Source organism: Sturnus vulgaris, chromosome 23 (genome assembly GCF_052056855.1).
Source record: "Sturnus vulgaris isolate bStuVul1 chromosome 23, bStuVul1.hap1, whole genome shotgun sequence".
In the NCBI taxonomy this organism is placed as follows: Eukaryota; Metazoa; Chordata; class Aves; order Passeriformes; family Sturnidae; genus Sturnus; species Sturnus vulgaris.
The window spans coordinates 3,530,201-3,550,950 of record NC_142265.1 but is presented as its reverse complement, the minus strand read 5'-3'; the positions used below and the strand labels follow the sequence as shown (position 1 = coordinate 3,550,950).

The window sequence follows — 20,750 nt, the reverse complement described above, 5'->3', positions numbered from 1 at the left end:
GAGCAGTGAACCCCATGCACGGATTTCATTTCCTCCCCATCACTTTCCTCAAGCATAAGATGGGGGAAAAATAAAAAGTTCCTGGAGAGCAACTTTTCCAGTCAGTGCTGCACGCTCCAAATGCTCCGAGCCTGTGGGGAGCTCTGCTCTGCTCTCAGGCCATCCCTGTGCCTCCTAGGTGGCAGGGAAGGAGCATGTTCTTTGTGCTAATTTGTTGCTTTGTTTTCCATGAGCTCATTTAATTGTAATTAAAACCCAGCAGCTGCTGGGGAAGGAGACTGAAGGTGCCGAGGAGCTGAGTCCAAGTCGAGGGAGGGCTTGGTTTTCAGTCTCTGCTGCCTTGCCCTTGGCTTTCTTTTCTAGGATTGCAGAAATGTGGAATAGTTTGGGTGGGAAGTGACATTTAAGAGTTATCCAGTCCAACTCCCTTGCCACAACAGGGACATCTTCAGCTAGATCAGGTTGCTCAGAGCCCTGTCCAGCCTGTCCTTGAATGTTTCCAGGGAACTGGGGAATCCACCATCTCTATAATCTGGGTTTGAAATCAGTGTTTGTCTGAGCTGCCTCCTGCTTATGTTCTTCCCTTGTGACAGTGAGTGGGGAGTGAAACCTGCCAGTTTGTCATGCAGGTGAGAGACAATGCAAAATTCATCCTCTGCTTACACCACTTGCAGCCTGCCTGGCTCCTTCCCTGCTGTATTTATGCTGAAATTTGTTACCAGCTGCTGCGGGGTCCTGGCCAGGGCATCATTAAACTCCAGAGCTCTGGGTGTGAGTCCAGGGCACATCCTGACACAGAGCTGGATGAGCTCCAAGCAGCCATGGAGGTATCCTGACAGAAATGCTGATGGGAATCCTGGCAGGAATGTTCTCAGGTATCCTCACAGGAATCCTCACAGGTAATCTCATGTGGGTTGGAGAGAGTGATTAGGCTGCTGGTCTTGGATCCAGACTCAATTCCCAGCTCTCCAGATGTACAACAGAGGCAACAGCACTCTCTGACCTTGTGAGGGTTTTGCAAGATTAATCTATTAAAGATTTAAAGCTGCCAGCTCCCAACTACTCAATAAACCCCTGTTGATAATAAGGAAATGTGCAGGACTGAACAAATGTTGATTTTTTTTTTTTGTTTCGACTTGTGCATTTCCAGGCAAAATAATGCAAAATCCACTTTACTCCAATTACCTGAATCCCTAACCCAACTGGAGGTGGGATTTGCTCCGAAAGGTAGTGTCTGAGGGGATAATTTGGGAACAGGAGCTGTCAGAGCTACAGGATCAAGGCAGGAAGGAGATGGTGGAAGGAAAGAAGGAGGGGAAGAATGGTGGAAGGGAAGGAGGGGGGAATGGTGGAAGGGAAGGAGGAATGAATGGTGGAAGGGAAGCAGGAGGGAATGGTGGAAAGAAAGAAGGAGGGGATGGTGGAAGAGAACCAGGAGGGAGGGAATGGCAGAAGGGAAGGAAGAGGGGATGAAAGGCAGAAGGGAGGCAGGAAGCAATGAATGTCAGAAGGGAAGCAGGAGGGAATGACTGGCAGACGGGAAGCAGGAGGGGATGAAAGGTGGAAGAGAACCAGGAGGGAGGGAATGGCAGAAGGGAAGGAGGAGGGGATGAAAGGCAGAAGGGAAGCAGGAGGGAATGAGTACTGGAAAGGGGATGAATGTTAGGAGGGAATGCTGGAAGGGAATCAGGAGGGAATGAATGTTAGGAGGGAAGCAGGAGGGAATGGTGGAAGGGAAGCAGGAGGGGATGAATGTTAGGAGGGAAGCAGGAGGGGATGAATGTTAGGAGGGACGCAGGAGGGAATGGTGGAAGGGAAGCAGGAGGGGATGAATGTTAGGAGGGAAGCAGGAGGTACCGTTGACGGTGAGCGTCACCTCCCGCTCCCCCGCGCCCACCCGCGGCACCACGGCTCTGCACACGTATTTCCCAGCATCTTCCTGGCGCACTGACTTCAGGATCAGCTTGTTCTCATTGCTCAGGACCTGAAAGAGAAGGGGGCATTCAGGTGAGCCATGAGACATTACAGACAAAACAAATGCTGCGAATTACAAGAGCTGTGTCACCAGCTCCTGAGCATCCTTGGGAAACCAAGTGGAGGAGCCCAAAGTCTGGCATTGCATGGAAATATCACTTACTGCTGTTGACCAGAGAAAAAAGAAACACCACAGTTTTTTTTTGGGGTGGAATTAGAAATCCTGTTCCTATCTATTTGAATTTTTACAAATTCCAGTTTTGCAAGAAGTTCAAGATATAAGAGAAAAATTTTGGTGGCTGCAGTGACACAGGCAGAAAAACCTTAGAGAGAACCACATTCTACACTTGCACCTCCACATTCACAGGCACGGGGAGGCTGCTGGGATTAAATCAGGGATTTTAAGCCCTGAAGTGGTGGCAGAGGTGTCAGACACCTTGGAATGTGGTCTGGATACCCAGGGAAATCTCAGCTGGCTTTGGCCAGCCTCCTGCTATGGACTGGCTGTCAGCCCTGTTGCTCCCCTGCCTTGCTGTGCAATGAGCAGATTTATTAAACCTGGAAAAGTATGGAAGCTGAGGGATCTGGCTGAGGCTGTCAGCAGAATCTTAGCACTGCTGGATTTGAAAAAAAAAGTGGCAGATTTCAAACAAAGAGTGGTTTCTGGAGCAATGTCTGGGAACTAACTCCTCCAGCTGCCCTTGGCTTTCTTCCCCAGGGCTCTGCAGGTCACAGCCCATCATTCCTCCTCTTCCTCAGCACCACTGCTGGGTGAGCCTCTGGCTCTGCTGGCTCTTGCCCCTCAGCTGCAGGAATTAGTGCTGGTGCAGTGGTTGGGTGTGGATCAAGATGGGGTTCTCAGCCCTAACCTGACACGAGGCAGAGGCACAGAGGGTCAGATCCCTTTTAAACCCACGGAGTTAGCATCGATTGCAGAGTTAGCCATGAAAACGCCTGTGTTTACTTGGCCTCAACCTCTCTTTGGTCTCTGACCTGCTTCCTTTTTGTGAAAAAAGGAGAAAAGAAGGGAGTCTTGAGGGACTTCAACCTGGCTCTGAAAACAGAGGGGGTGGGGAAGAAGCAGCTGTGATCCCAGATCCCACTGGGATGGCTGGGTGCTGATGGCTTCACAAAGCAGCATCCTCTGCCAGCATCCCTCTGGGAAGATGGAGGTGGCTCTGGTGACCAGCACAACCATCTCTGCTGGGTTACACCAGCTGGAGGGTCTGTCCTGAGATCACAGAATCATGGAATTGTTTGGCTTGGAAGGGACCTCGAACACATCTCATTCCAATCCCCTGCCAGGAGCAGGGATGCTTTCCACTATCCCAGGGTGCTCCAAACCCCATCCAACCCCGCCTCGGACACTTCCAGGGATGGGGCAGCCACAGCTGCTCTGGGCACCCTGTGCCTCACCATCCTCACAGAGAAGAATTCCTCCCCAGTATCCCATCTAACCCTGCCCTCTGGCAGTGGGAAGCCATTCTTTCTTGTCCTGTCACTTCAGACCTTTGTCCCCAGTCCCTCTCCAGCTCTCCTGGAGCTGCCTGGAGGGGGCTCTGAAGTGTCCCTGGAGCCTCCTCTTCTCCAGATGAACACTCCCAGCTCTCCCAGCCTGGCTCCAGACAGAGGGGCTCCAACCCTGGAGCATCTCCATGGGCTCCTCAGGACTCCCTCCAGCAGCTCCAGGTCCTTTTGAAGTTGGGGACCCCAGAGCTGGACACAGCACTGCAGATGGGGTCTCATGAGGGCACAGTGGAAGGGCAGAATCATCTCCTTCATTCTGTCCGAGAAGTTCCAAAGTGATGGAACCCAGCTGGAGGGAGGCAGATAAAAAGGGAGAAGGTGACTGTGCCTGGGCACTGCTGGATGTCAAAGCCAAGCTCTGATGGGGGCTGGGGCTGGGGCTGGAGCAGGAGGGCGAGGCAGCCCTTGTTCCCAGCTCCTGCAGCCTCCTTGAGACAGTGGAACAACTGTGTGTGTGTGAGAGCCTACAGTGATATCCCAGAGAGACAGCCAGGGCAGCTGGGATGGGAAACCACCCAGGAATTACTGACTGTCCTTGGTTACAATGTAAAGATGTGCCCCAAAGTTTGTATTCTATCCCCATGTGTTAACCCAGCTGGGGCAGTGTTCTTTATCTTGCCCACAGCCCATCCTCCCTCCAGGAGATCTCTCCTGTTCATGGCCATGCAGTCCCAGGGCAGGGCTGATCAAATTCCATCATCCCATTGGGAGATGCTCCAGCCAGGGCAGGAGCCGAGCATTTCCTACCCAGATCAAAGGGGAGATTTGGAACAGCAGAGCAGCCTTTTCCCACTGGATCCCAGAGGACAAGAGCTACCAGACCTTTCTACAGGATCACTGCTTCAACCAGAACACTCCACCTGGACTGCCACCACCACCCTAACCAGGGGGGTGTCAGGTTGGATTCTGACTCTGTCAGTGCTTTTCTTTTGTACTATTGAATGTATTTTTTTTTTCTTTTTTTTCCTATTAAATTGTATTTCTGACTTGGAGTCTCTCACTGGTTTTGCTTTCAAACCAGCACACTGACCCACTGGGATTCCTTTGCTGATTCAAGCCATCAGCTCTCCCAAGTTTATAATTTCTTCCCAGGAGATGGCCTTCACCAGCAGTTAATGCCTCAGTGTCTCTGGAGGAGGAAGAGGACTCAGCCTCTCTGTGGGGCTCCAGCACTTCAATCACAACCTGGAGCTGGAACAGCAGCATTTCCTCATCCACAGATATGCCCAGGTGAAGATGGGAGATGCTTTTCAAACCCAAACCTGTGTGTGCTTCTGAATGAGTTTCACATCTCAGCCCTCCTTCAGCTTTTCCCTGTGGCATTGCTCAGCCCTCCTGTCTGTAAAGAGGGATCAGAGCATCTCCTGCCTCCCGGGCTGACTGAGCTGTGATTACAGTTGGCAAAGCTCCTTAGGATTTTCAGCACAAAAGAGATGTGGAGAAATCTGCTGGGACAGATCCAAGCTCCTCCCTGGAGCAGGCTCCAACTGACAGCAGGGAATGCTGGAGGTGAATATGTAGGGATGTGAGATCCCAGACAGGACCATCCCATGAAGGTCCATCCCAGGAAGGTCTGTTCCAGAGAGGACCTACCCTGGAAGGTCCATCCCAGAAAGGACCATCCCAGGAAGATCCATCCCAGGAAGGTCCATCCCAGGAAGGACCATCCCATGAAGGATCATCCCAGAAAGAACCATCCCAAAAAGGACTATCCCACATAGGACCATCCCAGAAAGAACCACGTGCAGGTGAATTGCAGAACTGCTCCCCATCAGTGAGGTGTTAAGCGATGCTCTGGTTCAACCCTTCTGTCCAGCATCATAGAAATAAATTCCCCTGCTCTCAGGACCCTTTTGCATTTGGAGGAGCCAGCACTCATCCAGCCAGGAGCTCCCAGACCACAGGGGTTCTGCTCCATGGGAAGCATCCTGCAGCCTCCCACGCCCTGGCCATGCCCCCTGCCCCCTTACCACGCCCGAGCCTCGCTTCATCCAGACGATGGTGAGAGAGGGGTTCCCGGTCCAGGCACAGTTGAACACGGCGTCCGAGCCCAGGTCAACCAGCAGGGACTGAGGTTCTGTCGCCATCCTGGGCCCAACTGCACAGAGGTGACAGGAATGTTGAATTTGTCTTTGCAAATGAGCTGTGGATCTGCTTATAGATAAGGCTAGCACTGAGAGATAAAAGCAACAATGGGATGGATTCCACTGATTGATGAATGGAAAGAGATATTTGCCTTTACAAACAAACTGCAGGGCTGCTGATAAATGAAATTGGATATCGAAAGATGGAAGAAGTAACACGGGGAAAACCATGAATTCTATAAGAATTAAAAATTAAAAGGGAGGGTTATACATCAGAGGGGAATTTCAGGTATCAGGCGTTCCGGGAAGTCTGTGCCTCTCAAGTACCTCAGCCAACGGGGAAAGAGAGAGGGAAATGGGCCGGGAAAATAGGATAAAAAGGAGGCTGCGTCCTCCAAAACTTCGAGAGATCTCAGGGGAAAGTCCCATGGCCTCTCCCTTTATTCAAATAAAGCAAAAAGAACTCCTCTGTCTTCTTTTTGGACATAAACCTCTGGTGTTTGTGGATTAATTTTCCTGACAGAGCAAACTGGAGTTACTGCCAGTGATGGGCTCTGCCAGCCAGAAACCCCCAAACCAAACAGTCAGAGGGAGATCTTGATGGGCCCCAAATAAAGAAAAGCCTCAGGCAGGTGCCTGCTGCAATTGCAGAGGGACCAGCTCCCCAGTGACCACCCCAGGAGCTCACAAGGAAATCACAGATCCAACCACCCGAGCATTTACAAAGTGTGAGCTGCAGGAGAGCCCAGCCCAGCAAGTCCTGTCACCCTGGGCAAGTCAGGCTGAGCTGTGTCTGCTCCCTGCTCATTTCCAGCAGCTCAGCCTTGCCTGGAGGCTGCACTCAAGCCAGCAGTTACTCACAGTAGACATCCACGGTCCTGCTGATGTTTGTGCTGCCCAGAGCATTGGTGACCTCGCAGGAGACGGGCTCAAAGAAGAACGTGTGGTCCACGATGGTTTCATAGAAGTCACCAGAGGCTTCCTTTATAACCTGGCCTTTTTTTGCCCACCTGTTGAAGAAAACAGAGCATTGTCATGGTGCTGTTTTGTGTCTCTGGTCACCTCCATGTGTAGCTGTCACAGTGCTGGGGGCAGCATGGCCAGAGTGCCCCTGACTTCAGAACAGACATGAACTTGTTCTCAGCATCGTCCCCTTCCCTGGGGATTTAGGGACTACAGGTCCCTAAAAAGCCACAGGTTTTGGAGAGAAGCCATCAGAGAGATGTGTATGTGTACCCCTACAGAAACCTTTCCAACAGAAACCAAAATTCTATTTACTTTCACCTAAAAAACCATACAATACACCTAAAACCAGCTACTACTAAAAACACAACTCCCCAATCTACCATAAACTAATCCAAACTATACTAAAAAACCCAAAACTCCAAAGCATTTACAATACATCAATAATACCATCATATAAAAAAACATAACAACAAAAAGATATATTAAAAAATAATCCAAATTCTCCTCAAAATTAAATTTACCATCAAAAAAACAAAAAAAAACCCAAATCAAAAATCCTACCAAAAAAATCCAATTCCATAAAAATAACAAAACAAACAACATCAAACTTCCACTAATATTATCAACAAAATCATCACAATATCTCCACCAGTCAACAAAAAACCCCACAAACTTTCCTAAATACCATAAACTTTTAAAAAATACACATCCCTAAATACAACCAAATTATAATCTACCTACAGGTTTTGGAGAGGAGCCATCAGAGAGATGTGTACGTGCACCCCTACAGAAACCTTTCCAACAGAAACCAAAATTCTATTTGGTTACCGCATTTCACTGGGAATACATCTAATTTTTTAGGATTGTGAAGGACCTCAGTGATGGGAGGAATGGAACATGGAGGGTCTCTGCTTGATGGGGAATGACAGTCCCTGAATGCTTGCCAACAACCCTGCTGGTCCTTCCACATCAAAACCACTAAAAAACATTTTCTGCTGCCACTTTGGCCCTTTTCTTCCTTTTTTATTTTTCCCCCAGTCAAAGAGAACTTTATCCCTTTAAGGCAGCTGAAATAACATTTCCTGAAAAGCCAAGCTGGCATTTGCAACACTGCAACTTGCAAATTGTCTTGGAGAACAAGCTGTCAACTCAGCACTTGAATTAAGCCCTGTTTGCCAAACAATGAGCAAATGTGACCTAATGGGGCACCATCTGGCAAGCTGCCACTTGGGAACGGCAGGAGATGCTGTCAGGCACTGTGAAACTCCAACCACACTTTGGGGAAGGGGAAAAAAAAAAAAAGCCTGGGAAAAAACCATATAATAATCCTCCCCAAACAACTGACAGGTAAATTGGAGGGAAGAGGGTTTCCCTGAGGAGTCTGTGCCTTGTTGTTTGGGGCTGGATGGGCTGGGGAAGATGCAGGCATTGGGAGTTGGGCTCTGGGGAGAGGAAGGAGCTGCAGAGGATGCTCCCCACATGGGGTCAGTGGGGTGGTTTGGGGACAGCTGTCCCTTCAGGGCAAGCAGCATCTGCTGCTGGGCCCCTGATGCCTAGAGGAGCTGGAGCAGAGGCTACACAGAGTTAAGGGGAATAAAATGGATATTTATTGAGGGGGCTTCAAAGGCCACACCCTGGCAGTGCCAGTGCCACAGTCATGGCCCTGCCTGGATGGCTCCAAGATGGAAGCAAAAGAGAGCTTGGTCACGAGATCTCACATTTTTATAGGTTTCAGTCCATTTGCATACAGAACTGTCCAATTAATAACTCAAATCATGAAGTTTCATCCTCCTTGCTTGCTTGCCCACCCTCCTCTTTCCACATTGTTTATGCTTAGGGCCTGAAGTTTGAAGAGATTGTCCCTGAGTCCCCAGCTGGAACAGGAACTGTTTTGTCTTCACCACCCAAGCACAACAGAAAAACTTCAAACTTAAGGCATCACCCCCAGCAGTCTCCTGCTTCCCTCTGTTCCTGTCACTCTGCCAGGGTTCCCCACTGCTTCAGCGCTGCCCCAAAGGCAGCCGAGGACAACTGGAGCTGCAGGGAGCTCCTGCTGAAGGTCCATAAGCACCGAGGGGCCTCAGTGGGGCTGGAGAGAGCAGAATGCTGGTCCAGGGCAGGCTGGAGAACACCCTGAGTGCTGCCAGAGCCAATTCCCCAGCATCTGCTCCTGGGAACCTCAGGGTCACCTGCCAGTGCCCTGCTCAGCCTCCCCCGTGATGACACAGAGCTCTGAGAGGTGTTCCCGGCTGGATGGAAGTGATTTGTATGCACTGACCTGCCCTCACCTTCCATTGAACAGATGCTGACTGGCCATTTCTGCCTCCCTCCTCCCTCGCCTCCCCCTCCAATAATTAATCAGGAGATGCCGCTTTCATTTCCAGGGCTGCGCTTCGTGTGTTAATGAGGGAGGTTCCCTATGGAAAAACCCGCACAAGTGGAGCCCTCCAGGTGCTGCTCCGAGGGTCTGAATGGTCACTGATGCTTTGGTGACGCCTTTCTCCTCCCGGTGGGAATTGCAGCCCAAGCCAAGGGGTTTGTTCAGGGTTAGCATCCTGCTTCCCTGCCTCCCTGGATCCGCCCTGCCCCGCTGTCTCCCTGCCACAGGAACGCTGCTGCCCGCCGTGGAAGGCACCTGCCAGTGCTGTGACAGCAGCCGGGTCCCTGGGGATGGGGCAGGAGAGGGATGGGGACATCTGCCAGAGGTTTGGTACCTCACGCCCTAAGCTTAGCACAGCCTGTGGGATGGGGAGGAGGCACATTCCTGTCATCTCCTGATTTGCTGCTTCAGAAGGCCTGAATTCACATCTCAGGAACTGTGGATGAATGAAAGCAAAGAGGGAAGGAAGGAAGGAAGGGAGGTACAAAGCTGGAGCGACAGGGAAACTCCAGCTGGTGAATGGGGAAATGGCCCATGCTCTTTGTCAGGGATGTTTCTGCTCCATTAAGCTCCTTTTACAGCTTTGTCCCTGTAGAGATTCCCAGCCACGAGCAGTTTTCCAGCCTCTGGAGGGTTTTGTTCTGCTCCTCAGGTGCTCAAGGGAGGCAGCAGGTACATGAAGCCATTCTTTTCTGCACTCAGTGGGACAGGGTGTGGCACCAAACTTCTGGGACAATCCAGAGCTTCTCTTGTCCCAGGCACTTCCCTGGTTATTTTGCACAAATCCCCCCTCCCTGCTGTGCAAAGGACAAGAAGGAGGCTTCAAGATGAGGACAAAAGTGACTTTTGGGCTCCCTGGGTCATGTCCTTGCACCTGCCTGCAGCTCATCCTCCCAGTGTTCCCGGAGAGCACCGGGAATTGGTGCCAGATGGAGAAGTGTCTGGAGATGGGTTTGAGATTTCAGATGAGATCCTTCTGGATGTTGCAAAACAGAGAACAAGGTTTCCAAGAGCTGTTTGACATCGCAGCTGCTTGGGAAAACACCCCCACCAACCACGGCACGGTGCTTTATGGATTTGTTCAAAACCCATCGCTGCTGCAAAACTGGATTTCCCGAGCGCGGAGATGTGTCACAAACACCAATTTTTCGTGCTTCAGCAAAGATCAAGGTTCTTGCTCCAGTTTTCCAAGACTTAACATGGCTAAATCAATGTGGCTGAACGAGCAGTATAGATCTTTTATAATGTCAAATTGGTTTTTAATAATGGCAGCTGATAACCCTCCTGAAAAGCTTCCTGTGATGGGCTCGTGGACAGCCAGAAGGCAACTTACTGAGGGTTTTAACGAGCCCATAACGTGCCTTGCTCACCCATTAACCATTCAGTGCTTATTTACAAATAGAACCTGAATAAAGTGGAGCAGAGAAGACAGGAGTGTGCTCCTGCAGCCCCATCCAGCACCTCCACTGCTGAGTGTCTCTGTGATTTCTGCACCAAGCCTGGCTCCCAGCCAGCACTAGCCTGGACACCAGAGCTCCTTTCATTTATGTTGCTCCCTTGAAGGTATTTATAGATTGCAAATGTGCCACCCAGAGTCTTTTCCAGACTATATAAATTTACCTGCTGTAGTCTGTCCCTGGATGACTTGGCTGCTAACTCGCCTGTCACTGTTTGTGCTGATTTTCACCCTTGGCCAGACTCCCCTGCAGGGGCAGGGCTGGGCAGGGGGGGCTCCCCCGTGCCAGGAGGGGGGTGAGGGTCTGTCTGTGGGGCTCCTGCCCATAGCACCTCTTTGTGTGACTCCCTGGGCTTTCCAGGCTGAAGGATCAGAGGGGTCCCAGTGCCCCTGTGCCTCTCAGGTGGTCCCCACAGGGTGACAGTGTGCTGACCTTCATTTCCTGCCCTCCACTTTGACTTTGGAGTACCCAGCTCCAAATTCACCCCTGCTCTCACCATCCCATGTTGGATGACCAATGCAGATCATAGAATCCCAGAAGGGTTTGGGTTGGAAGTGACCTTAAAACTCATCTTGTCCCACGGGCAGAGACACTTTCCACTATCCCAAGCCCTGTCCAACCTGGCCTTGGACACTTCCAGGGATCCAGGGGCAGCCACAGCTTCTCTGGGCACCCTGTCCCAGGTCTTCAGCACCCTCACAGAGGAGAATTTCTCCCAATATCCCATCCATTCCTGCCCTCTGGCAGTGGGAAGCCATTTCCCCTCATCTATCCCTTGTCCCCAGTCCCTCCCCAGCTCTCCTGGAGCCCCTTTAGGTCCTGGCAGGGGCTCTGAGCTCTCCCTGGAGCCCTCTCCTCTCCAGGCTGGACACTCCCAGCTCTCCCAGCCTGGCTCCAGAGCACACATGTGCACATTTTCTCATCTTCCTTTCTCTTCACCAAGCACCATCTCAGTCTGTGTCCCCACATGGGCATTTCTTCCCCTGTGGGCAGGGTTTTATTCAGTTGTTTCCTTTCTCATATTTCTAATGTACTTTTGTTTTCCCCTGGCCTCTCTGGAGGGAGTACCAGGTGCTTCCCAATTCAGTATCTTCTGCAAATTGAATTTGCTCGGGCGATGGAAGAAAACAAATTTCAACCAGGAAAGAGATATTTTGATCCAAGTTTCAAAGGGGTTATTACAGTCAGCACTGAAAAGCTGATGATTAAAGAATGAACAAAAAATAGAATACCTGCACTGGGTCCTTTTAACACTGAAGAGTGTTAACACTGAAGAATGAGGGAGGAACTTTTCTAAGGAGACATTCTTCAGGGAAATAGCATTTTTCTGACTCCATCGATTGCTTCCCAGCTAAGAGTACACACAAGCAAATAAGAAAGGGCAGTCTGGGATTTGTCAGCTCCTAAACAATGCTGGGGCTTTGTTTTGGTTTTCATGTCTCAGTGTTTTTCCCTCTCCAGTGCTCTGGTTTCTGAAGGAAACCTGCCAAAAGCTGGGATGACACACCTGTGCTTCCTCCTCTCAGTGGGATTTCAGCTGCATCCCTTCTGCACAAGGGGTTTGACCTGGCAGTTCCATCCCTTTTTCCCATAAATCTTGTTTCTGGCTGGGCTTCCAGGCTGGTGGAGCCCCTGAAGAATGGCCCGGGCTCACAGTGAGAGCACAGCAATCCCCACAGGGTGTCAGTCCCTGGAGGAGCATTGCTAACACTTCATCCCTGCTCACACTCACCTGAACCAACACCTCCCTCTGTCTGCCCCACAGGGGCTGGTGATTCTCCAACACCCAGCGTGTGGGAACAAACTACTGACTTCCTTCCCAGCCCTGGGAAAGCTGTAGGACTCTGCTGGATCTCAGACATTTGGGTTTTTTGAGCTTTTTTTGTTTTCTGGCACTGACTCCCTGGAGAACACTGCTTTTGACCTGAGGCCTTGGAGAAGCTTCCAAATTTGAGTGATGGAGTTAAAATCACAGGTGTGTAGTGAAATACAGGTGTGTGATTTCACATGGTGAAGGGTTTGGAATTTGAGGATTTTATAATGTAGTGATAGGTATGGGACAAGATGGAGGATTTTGGGTGGTGTCTCTTTTGGATGTTTTTCCTTATTTTTCATTATGTCAGGCAGTAGTTTCTGGTTGGATAGTTAGTGCTGCACTGAGGAATTTAGTTACTGGGTTAAAAGTATAAAAAACAAAGGTGTTAATTCTCGACTGGACTCTTTAGCTTTAAGAGACCTTGTAGCTAGCTGGATTTCTCTCCATTTTGCTCACTTTTAGCTGGTAGGTAGAAGTGTTGCTAAACTCTCTGCACTTTAGATAAGATTTAATAAACAACCAAGCCCAAACACAGGAAAATCCATTTCCCTCGTGTGGTTTTTAATCCTGGCTCTGAGTGAAGACAAAAGAAACTCCAGACAAACCACTATTTTTAAGTGGTGCAAAACACCACCCCCCTTACAGACTCTACAAAATCTTCTTTGGAAAGGTCTTCATGAGGCCATGGCTCCTTCCAGCAGCACAGGAACTCCTGGGGGTGAACACGGAGCTGCTGGGGCTCTCTGGGCTCTGAAATGCCCCATCAAGCACTGCACAAGGCTCTGGGGGAGGATTTTGGAGCTGCCAGCAGCCCTGAACCAGCACTCCTGGCAGCACAGTGACTCTGGTGGTGAATAACCCAGCGAAGTGGAGTGTGTCGTTGGTTTTAATTAACAATGCAAAATAAAGTGGTTGCTTGCCATATAAATCGTGTTTGCTAAGAATTACTTAAAATGGATAAATATTTTCTTGGACGCATTTTAATTGCTTCATAAAAAGTACCAAGAACACCCACAAATACCTTAAATAAATGCATGGCTGAGGGAAAGAATTAATTAACATTTCATTCCTGGGAATGGCTATTAATTGCTACAAATTGCTCAGAGAATGGGTTTTGCTGCTTTATTGCCAGCAGAGTGATGTGACAGTCCCCTCCTCTCACCCTCACAGGAGAGCTGTCCCCAGTGGGGTGCCATGAGCACCACCCCAAATCCCCCGAGGCCCCAGAGCCTTGGAATCCTCCTCGGGGAGGAGATGGTGCTCTGAGGATGATTCTGGCATCTTTTGGAGGTCCAAAGGGGACAGGGACAATGGCTGGCTCCTGCTATAGTGACAGCCTTGTGAGAAATGATGGAGGGAGGTTCCCAGCCCAGGCGGTGTCACGGTACCCCCCGCGTGTGATGCATGGCACAAATTATTTCTTGATTACGGGTACATTTTCATAATGCTGATGTATGGGGTTATTCCTCTGCTCCCTCCCTAATGAAGATGTGTGGGCCTCCCTCTCCTTGTGTGGGTTCATTTATCAGGGTTTATTTACCTGGGTAACCTCTCCCCCATTAATTCTCCCCAGAATTACACGGCTTGGGTTTCATCAAGCTCAGGAGGAAAGAGCCCTGGGAATTCTGGCTGGCCCTCGAGCATGGGGGCTGGAATCACAGAGCCAGGGAATTGGAAAGGACCCCTGAGATCACCAGGGTAACCCAGCAGTGCCAGGGGCACACTAAACCCTCGTCCCTGAGCACCACAACCACCACACCACCACTGCCCTGGGCAGCCTGTGCCAATGGCTGACACCCCTTTCCATGAAATCATTTTCCCTAATATCCAACCTAAACATGACCTTGGGCATCTTGAGGCCGTTCCCTCTCCTCCTGTCCCTGTTCCCTGGAGCACAGCCCGACCCCCCCGGCTGTCCCCTCCTGTCAGGGAGTTGTGCAGAGCCACCAGGGCCCCCCTGAGCCTCCTCTTCTCCAGGCTGAGACCCTTCCCAGCTCCCTCAGCCTCTCCTGGGGCTCCAGACCCTTCCCATTCCCTTCTCTGGACATGCTCCAGCACCTCAATGTCTTTTTTAGTAGTGAGAGGCTCAAACCTGGCCACAGGATTTGTGATGTGGCCTCAGCTGTGCTGATTACAGGGGAAGAAAGCACAGGGAAAGGTTTTTCCTTGTGTTATGGTAGCCACTGTACTCAAGGAAAGGCTTCCAAGCCTCCAGCTCCCATCCTGACAAACCTCCATGCACACACAGCTGCTGACCTCTTCCCAAACCCCTCTGTCCCAATTTAGGGACGTTGGCTCCACCAGGAAGTGAACCTCAAATTCTAATGGTGGAAATGGCACAGCTCAGGTGCAAACTTTGCTCATCTCCTGCCTATTTTTTTCCCTTTTTTTTTTTCTTTTAATAAATAAACAAGGAGAAAAACTGCAACCTTTTCCCAAATTTCAGACTTTTACTCCTGACAAGGACATGTTTGGTGTCTGATTGTGCTCACCACGATGCACCAGTTGCTGCTACTGGGGTTGGATTGTTTTTAAACACTCTGGGATTTTGATGATAATAATAACACTTCACTGCAGAGGAAAATTCTGGGTTGATTTTCCATCTCATCTCGGCTGCAGTGTTCCCACTCCTTCCAAGCCAGGAGGTGGGATGAGCCTGATTGCTCATCAGCTGCAGCCTTCAAGGGCAGTGTCTGGGTTTTGCAACTCCTCCTCGCCATCAGCAGGTCCCATGGGTGGGAAAAATCCACGAGGGGCTACTCAGAGCTCCCCAAATTACCCTTGAAGATGTTCAGTGGGAGTTCAGCTCTGAGGAGAGATTATCAGGGACGCCCTGGGGTCAGGTCTGTGCTGCCTGAGGTGAGAAGGTTTCTCTCTCCTGGATGACACAATTAAAGCCATGCCATCATGCACCCACCACGGTTCATTTTTGGTGAGAAACCCATCAAAAGAGTCTTTTCTCTTAACACAACAAACTGGCTGCAGAAGGGAGAGGGAGAAGTAAACAAAGCTGTTAACTTGTCAATGACTTGACTGATCAACCGTGGGGAATAGTTGGGGAGGGCTGATGAGGCGTGCAGGAAATCAATGGAGCAGCACTGCTGGGGCTGCACAGAGCTCTGGAGCATGGACAGACCCTGCAGCCCCTGGGCTGGGCCTGGCCAGGGCATAAATAAATATTTATGGCTATAAAACCTGCCCGGTGCATGTGCAGAGAGGAGCAGAGCCGGAGGATTAGGGACACTGCATTTAGCCAAAGCCCATCCCACAGTGTCCCCCTGGATCCTTCCCTGCTCCAGGGGCTGGGAAGGACCCTGGTCCCTTTCCTGGAAGGAAATCAGAGAGGTCCTGCTGGAAAAGCTGTTCGTGTTTCAAAGGGAAAGCATCAAACTTCGTGAACTGGGTGATTCCTTCTGCAAATGGAGCTGTTTTCATGACAGATCAAAACAAAATGCAGACACTTTAGATGTTGTGCTGTTTTAATCCCACTGTTTAAAATCCCTCCTCCTCCTCCACCCATCACATGACAGGGCTGGCCACCAAACCTGTCCCCATTAATCCCTGTTTGGAACTTCTCTTGCCACTGTGAATGCTTTTCTGCCCCTCCTGTTTCACAAATTCACCCTCTTTCACAATAACTCCTTTTCCCTCTAGGGAGGCGACTTTAGATTTATGAATCTTCGGCCCCAGAGTCATGGAATCATATGAAAATGGTACTTCCCCCCCCCCACCCCAAGATAAATTATGAACATTAAATTCCTCATTTTAATGTATGTGGAGAAAGTTTAAAACCATTCAGACTATGACAGCCAGCTGCCAAAACTGCTTATCCTGGGGAAATGCTGGGGATGTGAGTCACCCCCCAGTCCTGGATGAGCTTGGAGGTGTCACCTCTCCTCGGGGAGTTTTTTACCCCTTTGGCAGTGATGCTGCATTTCATTTTCCCTGCCTACATCATCTTGACTTACCCCGCCACACAATAGACATGACTAATAGCTTAACTATTATTTTGGGTAATCCAATTTCATCACGTGGTTTGTGTTTTCTCAAATCGTTTAACAGGATTAGTCCTTTCTGGGGTCTTCCTACCCCACTCCACCCCCGTAGCAGAATGTCTTTAGCCAGATTTATGGATGCTGGCATGCTGAAGAGCTAATTCTCTGCCGTGTTTATCCTCCTCCTCAGTGCAAAGTGAATTTTAGTGCTGTGAAGCTGCTCGAACTTGCCTCTCCCTCTATTCCAGTTCTTATTTTCCACCTGTGCTTGAGGCCTTTGCAAACTTCACACCTCGATGTGCAATTCCTTTGAGACTGGCAGGGAAAAGACAATGGTGAATGGAGACAGAAACTCACAGGTCTTCATCAGCATAAGAAAGCTGCTGCTTGGGGAAAGTGGTGCTGAGCTGGGACCTCGTGTTCCAGATCACTGGAGCTGCCAAATCCACACATTTCAGGGCAGAAATGATTGGCACAGCAGGCAGGAACAGCTCATGCCTTTCTGCACATGGAACTCATGCAACAGAGGGTTGCTGGATGTCTGGGTCTTCTCCAAGGGTTTTCTTTTTCTTGGCTGGCTCCTAAAGCTCTTCTGAGGCTTTGACCTGGGCCTGAGTTTGGGATGTTTTCAAGGGCTTTGTGGTTTGATCTCTGTAGCATGAGAGGGTCTGGCATGGCAAGAGGAGACAGACCTCAGGCCAAATTTATATTAACTCTTCAAGGATGGTGGCCAACCTTGGACATGTCAAACAGCCCAGGCAATGGTTTGGGCCACCAAAAATGGTGCCCACCAGTCTGAGCTGGCTCTGTCTGACTTTCCAGCCCCAGCAGTGCCCCTAAAGCCCCTCCTTCCCTATGACAGCCACTTCTCCCATCCTGCCACTCAGGATTGTTCCTCGTGCTCTGTCTGACTCCTGGCATGCCCTCAGGTTGGTGTGAGGCTCAGTTCCTTCTCTGGCAGGTTCCCTGGCCTGCCCTGCCAGAACTGTTAATTATTCAGGGCTCAACTGTGTCTAGATCAGATGGTTCACATTAGGATTATCAACAGGATATCAGGTTCACGTTAGGATTACCACCAGAGGCAGCTGAGCCCTCAATTTGTGGGAATCTCCTCACAGAAGATGCCAAGGGCAGCGATTTCTGTGTAAGGAACTTGGACTTCTGGTGGCTGGAGTGTGAGCAGCGTGGGGATCTGGCAAGTCATGAGGAGGAATAATAAATATCCAAAGTGTGTTCCCTCATGCTAATGCAAACACACAGGCAGCTCAGGGGAGTAGAATAAAGTTAGGAATTCACCAAAAGATCTGTTCATCTTCTCACTGTGAAATTCATCCATGGAATCACAGAATTGCTCAGTTTGGAAAAGACCTCCAAGATCATCAAGTCCAGGCATTACCTGGCACTGCCAAGGCCACCACTCACCCATGTCCCCAAGGGCTACAGCTACACACTTCCTAAATCCCTCTAGGCATGGAGGCTCCACCACTGCCCAGGGCAGATTGTTCAGCCTTTTTGGAGAAGAAATTGTTCCCAATATCTGATATAAACCTCTGCTGGTGCAACGTGAGGCTGTTTGTTCTTATCCTATTACTTGTTACTTGAGACAAGAAAGCAACCCCCACCTCACTGCAGCCTCCCTTCAGGCAGCTGTAGAGAGCAATAAGATCTCTCTTGAGCCTCCTTTTTGCCAGCTGAAACAACCCCAGCTCCCTCAGCTATCCATCAGTCCGTCCATCCATCCATCCCCAAAATTATGGTCAAGTCCCTCTTCTCTCACAAGCCTCTGGAATGCCCTTGACACCCTGGTGCAACTCTGCCCTTCTCAGCCATGTCACAGGAAAACAACCCAGTGTGGCTGTGTCCTGGTACAACAGACTGACCCAAAGAGATCTGTGATTGTCTATTGACTTCTCCATAAAACAGCATGAAACAGTATTTAAAGAAAAAAAAAATAAAAAGACATCTCCAGGAGTAACAACCACGAAGTTCTTCACTACCCACTTCAGTAACAAAGTGGAGCTAAGCAATAAATGCTGGTTGATGCTTTACAAACAACCTTCTAATCCAGAGACATCATCCTGCCTTTTCTCTTTGCTTTAATATTTGCCTGCACTTCTAGAGCAGAACAGAAAGCCAAGGGTATCTCTGAGCCCTGAAGTGAACACAGTTACTCCCCAACCCCGAAATTCCTCTGGGGTCTCTCTGGGATGGGGTGTGCGAGGGGAGGTTTGTGTACCCCGAACATTTGTGCCAAGATAACTCCATGCCAGGTGGAGGGGATGCTCAGGGTGCACAGCATGTCCTTGGCACAGGTACCACTGTCCCCCAGGTTAGGGGAGGAAAGGCTCCCCTGCCCCAGCTTGTCCCTTGATCCTCCTTTTTGCTGCTTCCTGATGAACTCAGCCTGACTTCCCAGCTCCAGCTCAGCACTGGATCCACATTCCAATACAAGGCAGGATGAGCCCTCTGACTGCCAGTCCAGTCATGGGTACTGGGGAAGTCACCAGGGCTCGGGGAGGGCATGTGGGACCCACTGGGTTTTCCCATTCTCCTGCCATGGCTGCTGGCTGACATTTTGCAGCTCTCCTGAGCTCTCTTTTGGCAGAGATGTCTCCAAGGGTGGAACTTGGGGGATGAGTCAAATGAACAACAACAACTGAGGCTGCTGCAGCCACCAAATCCCCACTGGTTTACTGGGGCAGAGACAGTGACAGGATGCTCACAGAATTGTCCCTCCATTTAAACACACCTCTAGCGCCCAAAATCTGCAATAAAGGAGGAAAGAGGGAATGAAGGAGTGAAATCCCTTAGAACAGCTCCTGCAGGGCTGTGGTGGCTGCCACCTCTGTCCCTATCCCACACCCTCCCTGCACACTCTGCTTCATCCTTCATGCCTGGCTCGTCCCTGGTCACATTCTTCCCTTTCTGGCAGAAAAGCCTCAAACAGAGCTGAAGGCCTCTTAAATCAACGTCTTTCCTGACTCAGAAGCTGTAAGAGGATTCATTATTTATGTGGCAGAAACACAAAAGCTTAGCATATTTTAAGCTGTCTGAAACAACTTCAAGGCAACTCTTCCTCTGTCTTCTTTTTTTTTAACAAAACACATTGAGATGTCTCTGAACGGAGCGGCAGGGGGAAACTGTTTTTTTAATTCCAGAAGATAAAATAATATGTACAGATTGAGGGAGAGAATGAAAAAACTTCTGTAATCTAGCTTGGGATCACCAAGGAATGCCCATCAGGGGATGTTCCCTGGGAGGTGTTGGTATAATCCTTGGGCAGACTCTGTTGTGACGTGGCATGGATGTTATGGCAGTCGGAGAGGTCAAGGAGACAGCTTTGCTCCTTCACAAGCACACACAGCTGCATCCTTCAGAAGCAGCAGCAGAGGAGGTGCTGGGAGTCTTTTCTTCCCCTCTTTCTCCCCATTTTTACATTTTCAATTTAGTCACAGCATCTCTAATTTCCTTAGATCTGAAGCCACCTCGTGAGACTGGAAGGGAATGATATAGAAGAAAGATGAGGGGAAAAAAACCCACCAGTAATCTTGTAAAAGTCAGTTTTGAAAAATCAATTTTCTTGTGTGACAAGATTTGCTTAAGGCTTTTCGTTCTGTGAAATCAGCCCATCATCCTGCGGGAACGCATGAAGGAAGTGGCAAGTGTGGTTTGGAATAACTCAGATTAAAGACTGCTAAATTAGGCTCAAAAAGCTGCCACTTCTTGCAAAGGGAGAGGAGATCTGGACAGAGGAAGCAATGCTGCTCCCTTCTGAACCACATCCCCAGCTCCAGGAGCAAGTCTTGAAGGAGGGGTGCCTGACAAGGCTGGGAAAACACAACCACAGCCCTAAGGTCTGCTGGAAATGAGATGCTGCTTTGGAGACAGGTTCAGCCCAACGCTGGGAAAGGGCTGGAGCAGAGTTTGGGAAGCCCACGATGCTGCCAGCTCCTGGGATGCTGGGATGGTGATGAGCAGCACCATGGGGCACCCCGTGTTTCTGTGAGCTCTCCTGGAACACCCAACCCCGTGTGGCAGCCTGGGAGAGGCTCCCTGCAGCCCAGGGCTGGCTGCTCCATCGCTCTTTGCTTTGGTTCCTTTCATCATCTCTGCATCAGGGACGGTGCTCATCAGTACAAAGCGTTTTCCCTGCCTTTCCCCCCCTCCATCAGATTCTCTCTCCTCTCCTCTCTCTCCTAATTAGTTCAAGCTGCCTCTGAACATCTCCCACCCGCTTGTTCCCATTACCTTGACAAGCCAGGGAATGGGAAGACAAATCTTCCTGTCCTCACCCCTCCATGAGCAAAGGCTCTTCCAACCCTGTCTTCCCAGTCTCACCTGGAGCTCTGTGCCTTGGCAGAGCCCCCCCAGCAGCCCAGTCTCCCTTCCAGCTGCAAGGATAGTTGTGCCATTTATTTTACTTTATTTCCCTTTTTTTAAAAGCCTGTCTCTCCACCTGCCACCCAGCCACACTCCGCTCCCTGTCACAGGGAGCTGGCAGATGGGGCTGATGCATCACGAAGGAGATCTGAAGAATTCATTTCCTGGTAT

General features: G+C 50.0%; 1 protein-coding gene across 3 annotated transcripts in view; it reads right to left on the bottom strand.

Annotated features, from left to right (window-relative positions):
- The window catches only part of KIRREL3 (kirre like nephrin family adhesion molecule 3), a 366,532-nt gene that overhangs the window by 24,401 nt on the left and 321,381 nt on the right, over positions 1 to 20,750 (bottom strand). For all 3 annotated transcript variants that reach the window (XM_088178057.1, XM_088178058.1, XM_088178059.1), the window contains 3 exons: positions 6,447 to 6,595; positions 5,472 to 5,599; positions 1,858 to 1,984 (listed from right to left, as the gene is read on the bottom strand). In XM_088178057.1, coding sequence (XP_088034183.1) covers positions 1,858 to 1,984; positions 5,472 to 5,599; positions 6,447 to 6,595 — 404 coding nt within the window. The remainder of the gene's footprint in view (positions 1 to 1,857; positions 1,985 to 5,471; positions 5,600 to 6,446; positions 6,596 to 20,750) is intronic.